The sequence below is a fragment of the Helianthus annuus genome, chromosome 8 (genome assembly GCF_002127325.2).
Source record: "Helianthus annuus cultivar XRQ/B chromosome 8, HanXRQr2.0-SUNRISE, whole genome shotgun sequence".
Taxonomy (NCBI): Eukaryota; Viridiplantae; Streptophyta; class Magnoliopsida; order Asterales; family Asteraceae; genus Helianthus; species Helianthus annuus.
In genome coordinates, this window is record NC_035440.2 from 126,535,248 (window position 1) to 126,548,228 (window position 12,981).

At 31.5% G+C, this 12,981-nt stretch overlaps 1 protein-coding gene across 1 annotated transcript; it reads left to right on the forward strand.

Annotated features, from left to right (window-relative positions):
* The first annotated feature begins 513 nt into the window (after positions 1-513).
* LOC110919678 lies at positions 514-1,585 on the forward strand. Its single transcript, XM_022163942.1, has 6 exons — positions 514-562; positions 647-703; positions 800-807; positions 853-1,140; positions 1,245-1,322; positions 1,418-1,585. Exons 1-6 carry the CDS (start codon positions 514-516, stop codon positions 1,583-1,585), a joined length of 648 nt encoding a protein of 215 aa, XP_022019634.1.
* The last annotated feature ends 11,396 nt before the right edge of the window (positions 1,586-12,981 follow it).

Here is a 12,981-nt window from a genome sequence, read left to right on the forward strand (position 1 = left end):
CGTCTTGTATCGAGTCATGAAATGTAATAGGATAGGATAACCAGTGCTCGAGTTGCTAGAAACTGATTTTAGTGGATATGTTGGTAATTCCGCTTGAAAGTGACAGAGACCATTTCAAGCGAAATCACAACAATGTTGATTCCGCTTGAAAGTGCCTTGTTCATTTCAAGCGAAATCACAACAACTATATATATAGGAGCATATCCGTTTCATTTGAAGCGGAATTAAGGAATTAGATCTTGTATTCGGTAACCAAGTGTTGCCGGATTATCTCCAGGTGCTATAATTCTATCAGATTAATACAAGAGACATTATAATTACATCGAGCGTCCGATTCATTGATTCCGCCTTTGATTCGGATAACCAACTCTTCTGATCGACTCATTCGGGTCACACAACGATCCTACAATTAGTGAGATAGAAAAGGTTTCACATCTTTGTATATAGTTTGGTTATTTGTTTAGTTTGTCACCTGCATGTTTTTACAGGAAGTGTCTTGTGTTTTTACAGGAAATGTCTTGTGTTGTGGTTGCGACAATTAAGATTGTGCAAGAAGAGTATGGTTGGTTTTATGCTTCCTGTCGTAAGTGTTTCAAGAAGGTGATGGGTAAAAGTGAATACTTGTAGAATGTTGAAAATGTTTCAGATGATATTGTTCGATTGCCTGCGACTTCTTTGGTTTGTCCCAAATGTCATAGTGAATGTACATCGATCACCACAAAGTAAGCAATAATGATTATTTAGCGTTATATTTATATAAGTAACATTCTAAGACTGATATTTGAATATAATTTTGCAGTTTACTTAGTTAGTTGTGTATATTTCAGGTTCAAGGTGTAAGTGCGGGTGCAGGATGAGAGTGGTAGTGTTTCTTTTGTTATGTTTGATAGAGATGTTCAGAAGCTTTTTGGATTAGCGGCGAGTGACATAAGAGAGAGGCAGGTTAAGGCCAAAGATACTGGATTCCCTCATGAGATATTTCGATTGGTTGATAAGAAGGTCGCTTTTAAGATTGATGTTTCAGAATTCAATCTTAAAAGTGACTATCGTGTTTATACGGCGCAAAAAACATGTGATGATCCAGTAATAATTGTTGAGTTAGTTGGTGGAGATGGTAATGGTGATAAAAATACTGATGAGGTATCATATAAAATTACTCTTTCAATCTATTTATTTTTCTTTTGAGTTTTAAACACTGGATTCTGCACTTTTTTTATATGATATCATATATTATGATCCTTTAGGTTACTCAAGAGGTAGCTGACGTTAAAGATGTTAACCTTTCAGAATCTTCCCAGGTGTCTGCTGAACGAACTTCAAGGGTGAGTATTTATTTTTAAAGTATGTTTAGTATGTTTAAAAAGAGTTCATTATTTTATTAAATGAGATCAATAGTTGTTTTGTGATCTGTTGCAAGGATGTTGTCTCTGTTACGGCCGACTCTTCAGTCGTTGAAGTTGAAAAGGATTCTGGATCAAGTCCCAATGGAAAGCGGATGGCTCAAGATGCTGATGTTGTCAACGTTGGTGAGCTATCCACTAATGTGAGAAGAACCCGAAAGAAGCTGACTAAGCTTAACAATTAGATGCTTATGAAAAAACAATTCTTATAAGAGATAAGTAGAAACCACTTATTTTTGAAGAATCCTTGTGGTTTTTATTTATGTCTGTTAACTGTTGTTTTAACAAACTGTGGTTAAAAGTTTGGTTTGTAAGGGCTACAATGATGAATATGATAGGTAATGTCTACAGTTTGAATATCAAGTAAGGTTAACCTTTTGTTTGTTATATAATATTGTTATTATACATTATATACATTTTTGGTGATATTGATGGACTGAATAAGTAGTAGGGTTGTATATTATTGTTAGATTGATGAATGAAAATTTAATCAATTGGTTAGTCAGAAAACTGTTAGGGTCTGAGATACATTAACATCTGTTAGAGGCTAAGCACTGTTATAGCGTGCTAACATCTGTTAACCCCTAAGAACTGTTAAAGATCTGTTAAAGGCTAAGCACTGTTATAGTGTGCTTCAACAGACCTTATGAGTTGTTGATCATCATCTGTTAAAGATCTTATATTATAGATCTTTTGTTGAATTGTGTAATATCTGTTGGTGCACAGCAGAACTTAGGTTCATCATACATTTTGCTTCATCAGCAGAGGTTATAGCGTGCTATAGCGTGCTAAAATCTGTTAACCCCTAAGCATTGTTAAAGATCTGTTAAAGGCTAAGCACTGTTATAGCGTGCTTCAACAGACCTTATGAGTTGTTGATCATCATCTGTTAAACATCTTATATTATAGATCTTTTGTTGAATTGTGTAATATCTGTTGGTGCATAGCAGAACTTAGGTTCATCATACATTTTGCTTCATCAGCAGAGGTTCTCTTTAGTCGACCTTTGCTTCAGCAGTCTTTGTCTTAACAGACCTTTTGGTTCATCAGCAAAGTTTGTTTGGCTCATGAGCTGAAGTTGTTTGGTTTAAGTAACAGACTTTTCTTTCAACAGTGGTTGTCTTCAATAGACGTTTTGGTTTGCAAAGTTTAGCGAAACAGATGTTGAGTTTGTCCCTTTGGTAGGAGCAGTTTTTAAAACACTGTTATTTGTAATTACAAGTTGTATACTATTTTATTAATTTTGAGTCTTATATTTCTTTTTGTTGAGTGACCGGGAAATGTAATGGAAAATAGCAATGTTTAGATGCAAAATATAGTAATGTTTACTTGAAAAATATAAAAAGGTAAAACCACAAAGTTTTGAAAGTATATACTAAGACTACATAACTTCATTCTTAAGTTAGTTTTCAAAGAAGAAATTTGTCCATCAAACATGTCAACTAAAACATAAATTATTAAAGGCTGAAAAGATGTTCAAAGACTATGTCAACAAACTTCAAAGTGTATTTTATCTCATGTTACATTTTTTTCTTCGACTATCTCAAACCTCAGCTTTTTCCCCACAGATATTCCCGTTTCATCCATGATACGCTGCCCGTTTGTATGCATCACTAGATGGTTGTTGTCGTTAGGTCTTCTAGGATCTCTCCTAACAACCAGCTGTACCAAAAACTTTACATGACCAAATGACAGCACAGCTCTACGGTAATCATTTAGCTGGTGTTCTCGAACAAAGTTCCTCGGTATTACCTGTAAAGGAAAATTCTTTCTTTAGTTATTCATTCAAAACAGCATATACTTTAAGTAATAACAGATAGATCCAACATTATAAGTAAAATCAACCATATTAAAAGTAGATATGTAAATACCAAGTTGTGTGTCTCTAAAACATGGTATTCAAACTGTTTTTTATAATGTGGATGCTTTTTGCGGTGTTGGTGATTGATACGGCTGCAGTGATGTTTAGTCTCCCCGTGAAGTCCAATCCCGTCTTTGTTAAAAACCTTCACAAAGAAGTTAAAGTCGTCTTCCGGAGTACTTCCCATCCATTGAAACAGCAGTTGGCGGCTTTCCTCCATGTCATTTTCGAAGCAAAACGTTGTCCCTCCTGGTCCCATAAAACCAGCAGCCAATCCCTTTTTGTTTTCAGGAGAGAAAACATAATACACATCAACTTTACTACTCTGCTTTGGTCCATGTACTTTTGCAACCAAGCTATCAATTTTTAATATACTCTCCGACAACAGCTTCAGCAAATCGTGTGGTAAATGCTATAATTTTCACACATTTCAGAAATGCCATATTAGATTTTATATAGGATACAAAATATAAATTAGAAGTTAACAGTCCAAAAGATACACTGGCAATATATAAAAATAAGGTAGCAATTTTTAACCTGCTTGCAGTATGTTTCTTCTTCAGCCTGTATCCAGCAACCATGAACATAATCTATGTTCGAGCCATCGTTTCTAATCTCCAATCCCTCATTGTTCAAAACATTTATCTCAAATTTTGTTTCCTTCAATTTTTTTAAACACAACTTGTCTATGTTGTTATTTCTATAAGTTTCAACAAACCGAGTCCATTCTTGCCCGTTTATCCTCTTACTTTTATAACCGATGCTCTGTACTGCAATCTTATACTTAAAACCCGTATAATGAATCAACTTTATTACTTCACACTTTCTTGGTAATTGGTTACTCATTATCCTTGGAAGTACCTATGTATATAAACGACACAACATTTAATATATCTTTAATTTTATAAATACAGTTTTTAGCATACAATTGTGATTTGAGCTCATTTGTTCTAATAATATAGCTTACCAATCCCTCATTTAGGTCTGCCAATTCAGAGACGTTGATAATTATCATAAACTCCATCTGAAAGTAAAAAATACAATAACAGTTAAATACTAAAACATAAAATCAATTGTATCTGAAAAGCATTCTATTTAAGGTAAAAAAAAATATCCAACACTCTGTAGGACCAAACTTATATGTTGTGTACTTCAATATGGTCCCTACACCCAACAATATAAATCTAACACTGTGTAAGATCAAATTTATATTGTTGTATAATAAAAAGTATTATATGGCAATAAAGTTTTCAAATATGCATGTTTGTGTCAACTTCAAACTTCAGTTTTTTTCAGCAGACAAGGCTATATTCACTTACAAATCAGACATATGAGTACTATAAACTGATTGCAGAATATTTTATCAAAATTAATATTGATAGAACAAATGTATCAACACTACATGGCAGTTCATATAATAATTCTAAAACCATTCGTAAAATTTACAACCAGATATTTATGAAACAATAATATTTCAGATTGTTATTTAGATGGAATGAATCAAAATGTAACTAAATAGGTTGATATAAATCTTATTATAAAATAAAGAAAACAAGTTCATATAAGTTTATCTATTTTAACATCAGTAGATTATGATTTTGATGTTTATATAATTTGAAATGAGGAAACTGAAAAGAACATGTCAAAGCATACCTATAAAATACACAAGAGAACAAAAAAAATACCTGATCTAAAACTTTAAACTTCTGATCGTCAAGTCTAAAGAAGAAGAAGAAACTGTAGAGTTTTTTCGCCGGAGAAGAAGAGGTGAGATTGTATTGAGATTGTTGAAAATAAGATATTCATCTATTAACTTATAATTGTTTATTTATTTAACTTATAATAATCTTTAATATCGAGATTGAAAAACTATTTTTAATTATATAAATATAAATATATTAAATTAATAGATAAGTTTTTCGTATTTAACTTTTTAAATTTATAGTAAAACAGTGGTTATTGCTATGCAAAAATTACCCTGTTTTAATGTAAAAGGGGTAAAGTATAAATTTTACAAAACTTAATTTCAACCAACTAGTGTAAATGTAACATCTGTATTAACTCCATTTAATATACTTTTCATCTCTATTATTGAATATAAGCTCCAGAAAACATATTCGAAAGTTTTCTCAAATAACTTTCTTATCAAAATCGGCAAGGTTCTATTGCATAATATAGATTACACGCTATAAAACCAAGTATTGTTTCTTTGAATTTATTGTTTGTATTATATATGTTAGATTAATCATTATTTGATGTTATGAGTATGTGTTTGTCACTGACGGCGTTTCATATTCTCTCTTGAAGCAAATAATAGTTATTGTAATCCGGTGTATTTTTATCGATTAAGTACTGCATTAACTTAAATGAAGTTACTGATAGCATTCTTTGTCACAATTTGTGCATGCATCTTCGTGATGTTGTCTTCTACATTATATGATTGATAAATCAACCAAATCATTTTTGGTTGATGCTCATTTGCTTAACTGTTGTGAGAGATGATGATTTTTGTTTTGTGCTTTGTTTTTATAATACCTTAAGTGTGTGATTATACAAATAGTCCCGTTAATATTTGGTACTTTTGTTTTTTAAGTGCTGATTTAGTTTAAAGGATGTTAGTGATGTCTATTTTATAATGTTGTTTATCTATGACTTTTGTTGGATGTTGTTCATCTTTATAACTTGTAAGTTTAAATTGTTTATTGCAGATATTAATCTATCCAATCAAACACCATCCTTTTTACAATTTCTTAATGAAGATGATTTTATATTTTTGGTATGTTTTTTAACTTTCTTGCTACTATTAGGATTCTACATTAATTTTTGATGTAAGATGTTTGTTAACTACTGTTGCAGAATATACCAATTGATTTTCAAACTCTGTTGTGGGGCAAGGAGGCCCCGTATGGGCGAATTGTAGAGTTACTTGATGGTGGCAAATCATGGTTAGTACGAGTAAGGAAGAGAGATGATCATTGTATATTTATGGATGGATGGACAAAGTTTGTTAGAGATTTTTGTTTGAAAACGAAAGATGCTGTATTGGTGAAAGCTATTAGATGTTTGTCATTCGTTGTCTCATGTTTTAAAGAAAATGTCTACGAGAACTCTTACATTTCAGCAAATATTAGACCAGAAATTGGCATGACTGTAAGTAACAGTATATTATTTTGTTACTTACTGTAAACATTTTTTTGCTAGCTCAACAACTTGCTAACATCTGTTTGCCCTATTAACGTCTGTTTCCTTATAATCTTAACATCTGTTGACTAACCTTTTTAACTTCTGTTGACTAAGTTTGTTAACCTCGGTTGACTAACATCTGATATTTAAGATATGTCCATGTTGCAACCTCTGCTGGACATAATGGATGACAGTTGTTACGAAACCTCTGTTGGATAGCAACAGAGGTATGTAATAGTTGATAGTCAAACAGTGGTTAGGTTGTGTGTAAATACTATAACTACTGTTGACTAACCCTGTTGAGTAATTCTAATTTTAACTTTTGTTGACTAATCCGTTGTAAATTCTGTTGCTCATTAGTTCATATCAAATTTGTAAGTCTGCACTAAATATTTCTTTGCTTCTTCTATAGCTAATTACTGACAAATTTTGGAAACAATTCTATGGTAAAAATTACGAGTATGGGATGGCAACTATCTATGTTGGCGAAAGGTCTTGGAATGTGATGATGAAAGGATGGACTGATGGATGCGGATTTACTGATGGATGGTTAAAATTGATTGAAGAAGTTCCCATAGCAGTTAATCTTGGTTGGTTTTCACCATGATTGCATCTAAAACGTTTGAGCTTTCCGTTTTCCATTCCGAGACTGGAACTGAGGTTTCCTTCAAGAAAGCTGATGTAGTTGTTTTGGATGATTCAGTTTATGGAGATGATGGGTTTGATTTATTAGCTGCGGTATAAAATTTTGATGATAAAATACATTGTTTGATAACATGACAGTGATAAGTAACTTTTATTATATTATGCTAATAACTTTAAATCTCATTTTGTAGGCTAAACACAAACAGCTTCTGGATTTCGGGGAAGTTGCTTTGGATGATGAGGATACTGGAGCTTCGGTTGGTAATTCTAAGCAGTTTACGAGTTTTGAGGATATTTTTAATGTATATATACACATGTAATATTTATATATTATTATGGTTTAAAATATGATTTCTTATATATGATCCTTCTTATAAATATAGTTTGCTGATGATGGGCTATTTGATTCAAAGATTGCGCATTTGGTTGATGAGTCAGATGTTAAAAATGCTGTAAATTTGTAATTTTCTACGCATATATTTTATTGTATAATAAGTATAAGAAGGTAATTAAATTTTGTTGTAGCCAGAAGATCATTCTGTAAAAATAGCTGATGATGTTTATTAGTTTTATACTGTCTATTTTATTATTATCTCAATATATTGATATTCTTTTGTATGATTAAGTCTTAAACTTCAAAGCTGAGTTGAGAAGATAGTTTGTGCTGATAAAGAAAATTATAAAATTTCAAGAATTTAGAGTTGTTATATTCTAAATTAATTTAATTAGGTGGATAAGATGCACAAACTTCGTGGCAAGACAATTGTAGAGGATAACCAAGCTGTTGATAGACCGTGTAAAGTTCAAAAGGTTCGTTTAGTATCATCCACTTCAGAATCAGTATTACACTTCACCATACATGCTAAAGACAGACTTGTAAGCTTTTGCAGTCGTTGCTTTGTTTCATTATTTCAACAATTTGAGTTATACATCAATATTTTATAAAATTCACTATTCAATTTTATGTTTTTTAGCATCTGCCATCAGATGTATCTTCTACGTTGGATCTTCATACTGATAATCCTAAGCCTATCAAGATCCAGAATCTCAAATGTGAAGTCCAGGAACTGTTTACAACATCTCAAAAAACCAATACTGGATTCAACTACGCTGTTGTTGGATGGTCTTCTTATCTGAGATCTTGCAATATTGCTTTTGGTGATGAACTTTCGTTAGAGTTTCACAAGTCTACTCAATTGTTGAAGTTAAAAAAAGTTGTGCATACCGTGACAAAGATTAAGTCCTCTTAGTTTCATGTCATGATTGTTTGTGGTTGTACATTTGGTTCGTCAGTGGTACTAATTTTGCTTCTTAGACATGTTCTATATGTAATTATGTCTATAAACAGGTTTCATTGTCAATGGGTGGGTGCTACTTTTTTTTGTGGATAGGACAATGAAAATACTGATATGTATTTTCTATATTAACTGATGATGCATATTTATAGTTGTATTTTTGTTATAATAGATAACATGTTTTGGTACAATATCTATACACATGTCTATATGTTCTATCAATCTGTGTTATGCATGGTTTTCTAACATCTGATACTTACTATCTATTGATCTGGCAAGCTCTGTTGGAGATAATGGAAGACAGTTTTTAGGAAAGTGTGTTGGAAAGCAACATAAGTTTTTAACAGTTAATAGACAACAGTGGTTTGCTATCACCATAATGGAATTGTTGTTGAATAAACCTATTGACCATTAGTGTATATCAATTTTATAAGTCTGCACTAACTATTTTTTTACTCTCTGTCAATATGTGCTATGCATGGTTTCTAAGAAACGACCCGTGTTTGCACACGGGTCTTACCGCTGGTACTATATAATAAAAGAAACCATTTTAAGGACACTTGTCATCATGTTAGGCTATGTTTTATAGATAAGTATTATTTTAATTTAATCTTTTTTAATTATTTATAGATAATCCTCCTACTAAATATTATTTAGTTTAATTTTTAATGGATATTTATTATAGTTTGATCTCCTTCTCATTTATAATATTATTTATAGATAATCCTCCTACTAAACACTGGATTCTGCACTTTTTTATATGATATCATATATTATGATCCTTTAAATTATCAAAGCTCTGTTATTGTGAACAGATGTTTGAAAGTAAAACAGTGGTTGATACATCTGTTGACTTTGGTCAACAGATGGATGAACTTTGTACGTTGTTTCGCTCATTGATTAGGAATTAGTATGTTGTATTCTATTGATTGTTGTTTGCTGTTTTGAACTTTGTTTATTATATAGTTACCTCTGTTTAACACTTGTAGTTTTTATATAATTAGTTGTGTTAAAATTATTAACCATGTTTTTTATTTAAATTAATTAAATAAATATTTAGGTTTGAGAGTGGAAAAGCTTGTAATATTGGCAAAGGTCTGTTTAAATTATCAAAGCACTGTTATTGTGACAGATGTTTTAAAATAAAACATTGGTTGATACATCTGTTGACTTTGGTCAACAGATGGATGAACTTTGTATGCTGTTTCGCTCATTGATTAGGAATTAGTATGCTGTATTCTATTGATTGTTGTTTGTTGTTTTGAACTTTGTTTATTATATAGTTACCTCTGTTTGACACTTGTATATAATTAGTTGTGTTAAAACTATTAACCATGTTTTTTATTTAAATTAACTAAATAAATATTTAGGTTTGAGAGTGTAAAAGCTTGTAATATTGGCAAAGGTCTGTTTAAATTATCAAAGCTCTGTTATTGTGAACAGATGTTTGAAAATAAAACAATGGTTGATACATCTGTTGACTTTGGTCAACAGATGGATGAAATCGGATGTTTGGAACTACTGTTGAGATAAAGCAGAGTGTTGTGGAGAAAAATGTGGTTGAAACCGTTGTTTGGTTAAAACGGTGGTTTAAAACCACTGTTGGGTTAAAATAGTGTTTTGTGAAGGCGAGGTTGAAGATTAGTAAATTGTATATTTTTGTACTTTTTATACTCTAAACTTTAAGTATTTAAGGTTGAAGTTGAAGTTGGGGAGATATGGTTGAATTTGATTTGAACAATGAAGTTTTGAAATACCTCCAACATGTTGACAACTACAGTGATCCGAAAGGAACTTTATTTATCGAAACTACTGTTTCGCCCATTGACTAGAAATTATTATGTTGTATTTTATTGAATGTTGTGTGTTGTTTTGAAGTTTGTTTATTATATAGTTACCTCTGTTTGACACTTTCATATTTTATATAATTAGTTGTCTTAAAATTATTAACGATGTTTGTTATTTAAATTAATTAAATGAATATTTAGGTTTGAGAGTTTAAATGATGAAAGCTCTGTTGTTGTGAATAGATGTTTGAAAATAAAACAGTAGTTGATACATCTGTTGACTTTGGTCAACAGATGGAGGAAAACAGATGTTTGAAACCACAGTTGGGTTAAATGTATTTGTTGTGGAGAAAACTATGGTTGAAACTGTTGTTGGGTTAAAACGGTGGTTTAAAACCACTGTTAGGTTAAAATAGTGTTTTGTGGAGGTTGAAGGCTAAGCATCGTTATAGCGTGCTTCAACAGACCTTATGAGTTGTTGCTCATCATCTGTTAAAGATCTTATATTATAGATCTTCTGTTGAATTGTGTAATATCTGTTGGTCCACAACAGAACTTAGGTTCATCATACATTTGGCTTCATCATCAGAGGTTCTCTTTAGCAGACCCTTGCTTCAGTAGTCTTTGTCTTAACAGACCTTTTGGTTCATCAGCAGAGTTTGTTTGGCTCATGAGTTGAGGTTCTTTGGTTTAAAAGGCTTTTCTTTCAACAGTGGTTGTCTTCAACAGACGTTTTGGTTTGCAAAGTTTAGCGAAACAGATGTTGAGTTTGTCCTTTTGGTAGGAGCAGATTTTTAAAACACTTTAATTTGTAATTACAAGTTGTACTATTTTATTAATTTTGAGTCTTATATTTCTTTTTGTTGAGTGACCGGGAAATGTAATGGAAAATAGTAATGTTTAGATGCAAAATATAGTAATGTTTACTTGAAAAATATAAAAAGGCAAAACCACAAAGTTTTGAAAGTATATACTAAGACTACATAACTTCATTCTTAAGTTAGTATTCAAAGATGAAATTTGTCCATCAAACATGTCAACTAAAACATAAATTATTAAAGGCTGAAAAGATGTTCAAAGACTATGTCAACAAACTTCAAAGTGTATTTTATCTCCTGTTACACTTTTTTCTTCGACTATCTCAAACCTCAGCTTTTTCCCCACAGATATTTTCGTTTCATCCATGATACGCTGCCAGTTTGTATGCATCACTAGATGGTCGTTGTCGTCAGGTCTTTCTAGGATCTCTCCTAACAACCAGCTGTACCAAAAACTTCACATGACCAAATGATAGCACAGCTCTACGGTAATCATTTAGCTGGTGTTCTCGAACAAAGTTCCTCGGTATTGCCTATAAAGGAAAACTCTTTCTTTAGTTATTCATTCAAAACAACATATACTTTAAGTAATAACAGATAGATCCAACATTATAAGTAAAATCAACCATATTAAAAGTAGATATGTAAATACCAAGCTGTGTGTCTCTAAAACATGGTATTCAAACTGTTTCTTATAATGTGGACGCTTTTTGCGGTGTTGGTGATTGATACGGGTGCAGTGATGTTTAGTCTCCCCGTGAAGTCCAATCCCGTCTTTGTTAAAAACCTTCACAGTGAAGTTAAAGTCGTCTTCAGGAGTACTTCCCATCCATTGAAACAGCAGTTGGCAGCTTTCCTCCATGTCATTTTCAAAGCAAAAAGTTGTCCATCCTGGTCCCATAAAACCAGCAGCCAATCCCTTTTTGTTTTCAGGAGAGAAAACATAATACACATCAACTTTACTACTCTGCTTTGGTCCATGTACTTTTGCAACCAAGTTATCAATTTTTAATATACTCTCCGACAACAGCTTCAGCAAATTGTGTGGTAAATGCTATAATTTTCATACATTTCAGAAATGTCATATTAGATTTTATATAGGATACAAAATATAAATTAGAAGTTTTTCTAACAGTCCAAAAGATACACTGGCAATATATAAAAATAAGGTAGCAATTTTTAACCTGCTTGCAGTATGTTTCTTCTTCAACCTGTAACAAGCAACCATGAACATAATCTTTGTTCGAGCCATCGTTTCTAATCTCCAATCCCTCATTGTTCAAAACATTTATCTCAAATTTTGCTTCCTTCAATTTTTTTTAAACACAGCTTGTCTATGTCATATTAGATTTTATATAGGATACAAAATATAAATTACAAGTTTTCTAACAGTCCAAAAGATACACTGGCAATATATAAAAATAAGGTAGCAAATTTTACCTGCTTGCAGTATATTTCTTCTTCAGCCTGTATCAAGCAACCATGAACATAATCTCTATTCGAGCCATCGTTTCTAATCTCCAATCCCTCATTGTTCAAAACAATTATCTCAAATTTTGCTTCCTTCAATTTTTTTAAACACAGTTTATCCTCTTACTTTTATGACTGATGCTCTATACTGCAATCTTATACTTAAAACCCGTATAATCAACCAACTTTATTACTTCACACTTTCTTGGTAATTGGTTACTCATTATCCTTGGAAGTACCTATCTATATAAAATACACAACATTTAATATATCTTTAATTTTATAAATACAGTTTTTAGCATACAATTGTGATTTGAGCTAATTTGTTCTAAGAATATAGCTTACCAATCCCTCATTTAGGTCTGTCAATTCAGAGACATTGATAATTATCATAAACTCCATCTGAAAGTAAAAAAATAAAATAACAATTAAATACTAAAACATAAAATCAATTGTATCTGGAAAGCATTCTATTTAAGTTTATAAAAAAATATCCAACACTCTGTAGGACCAAACTAATAT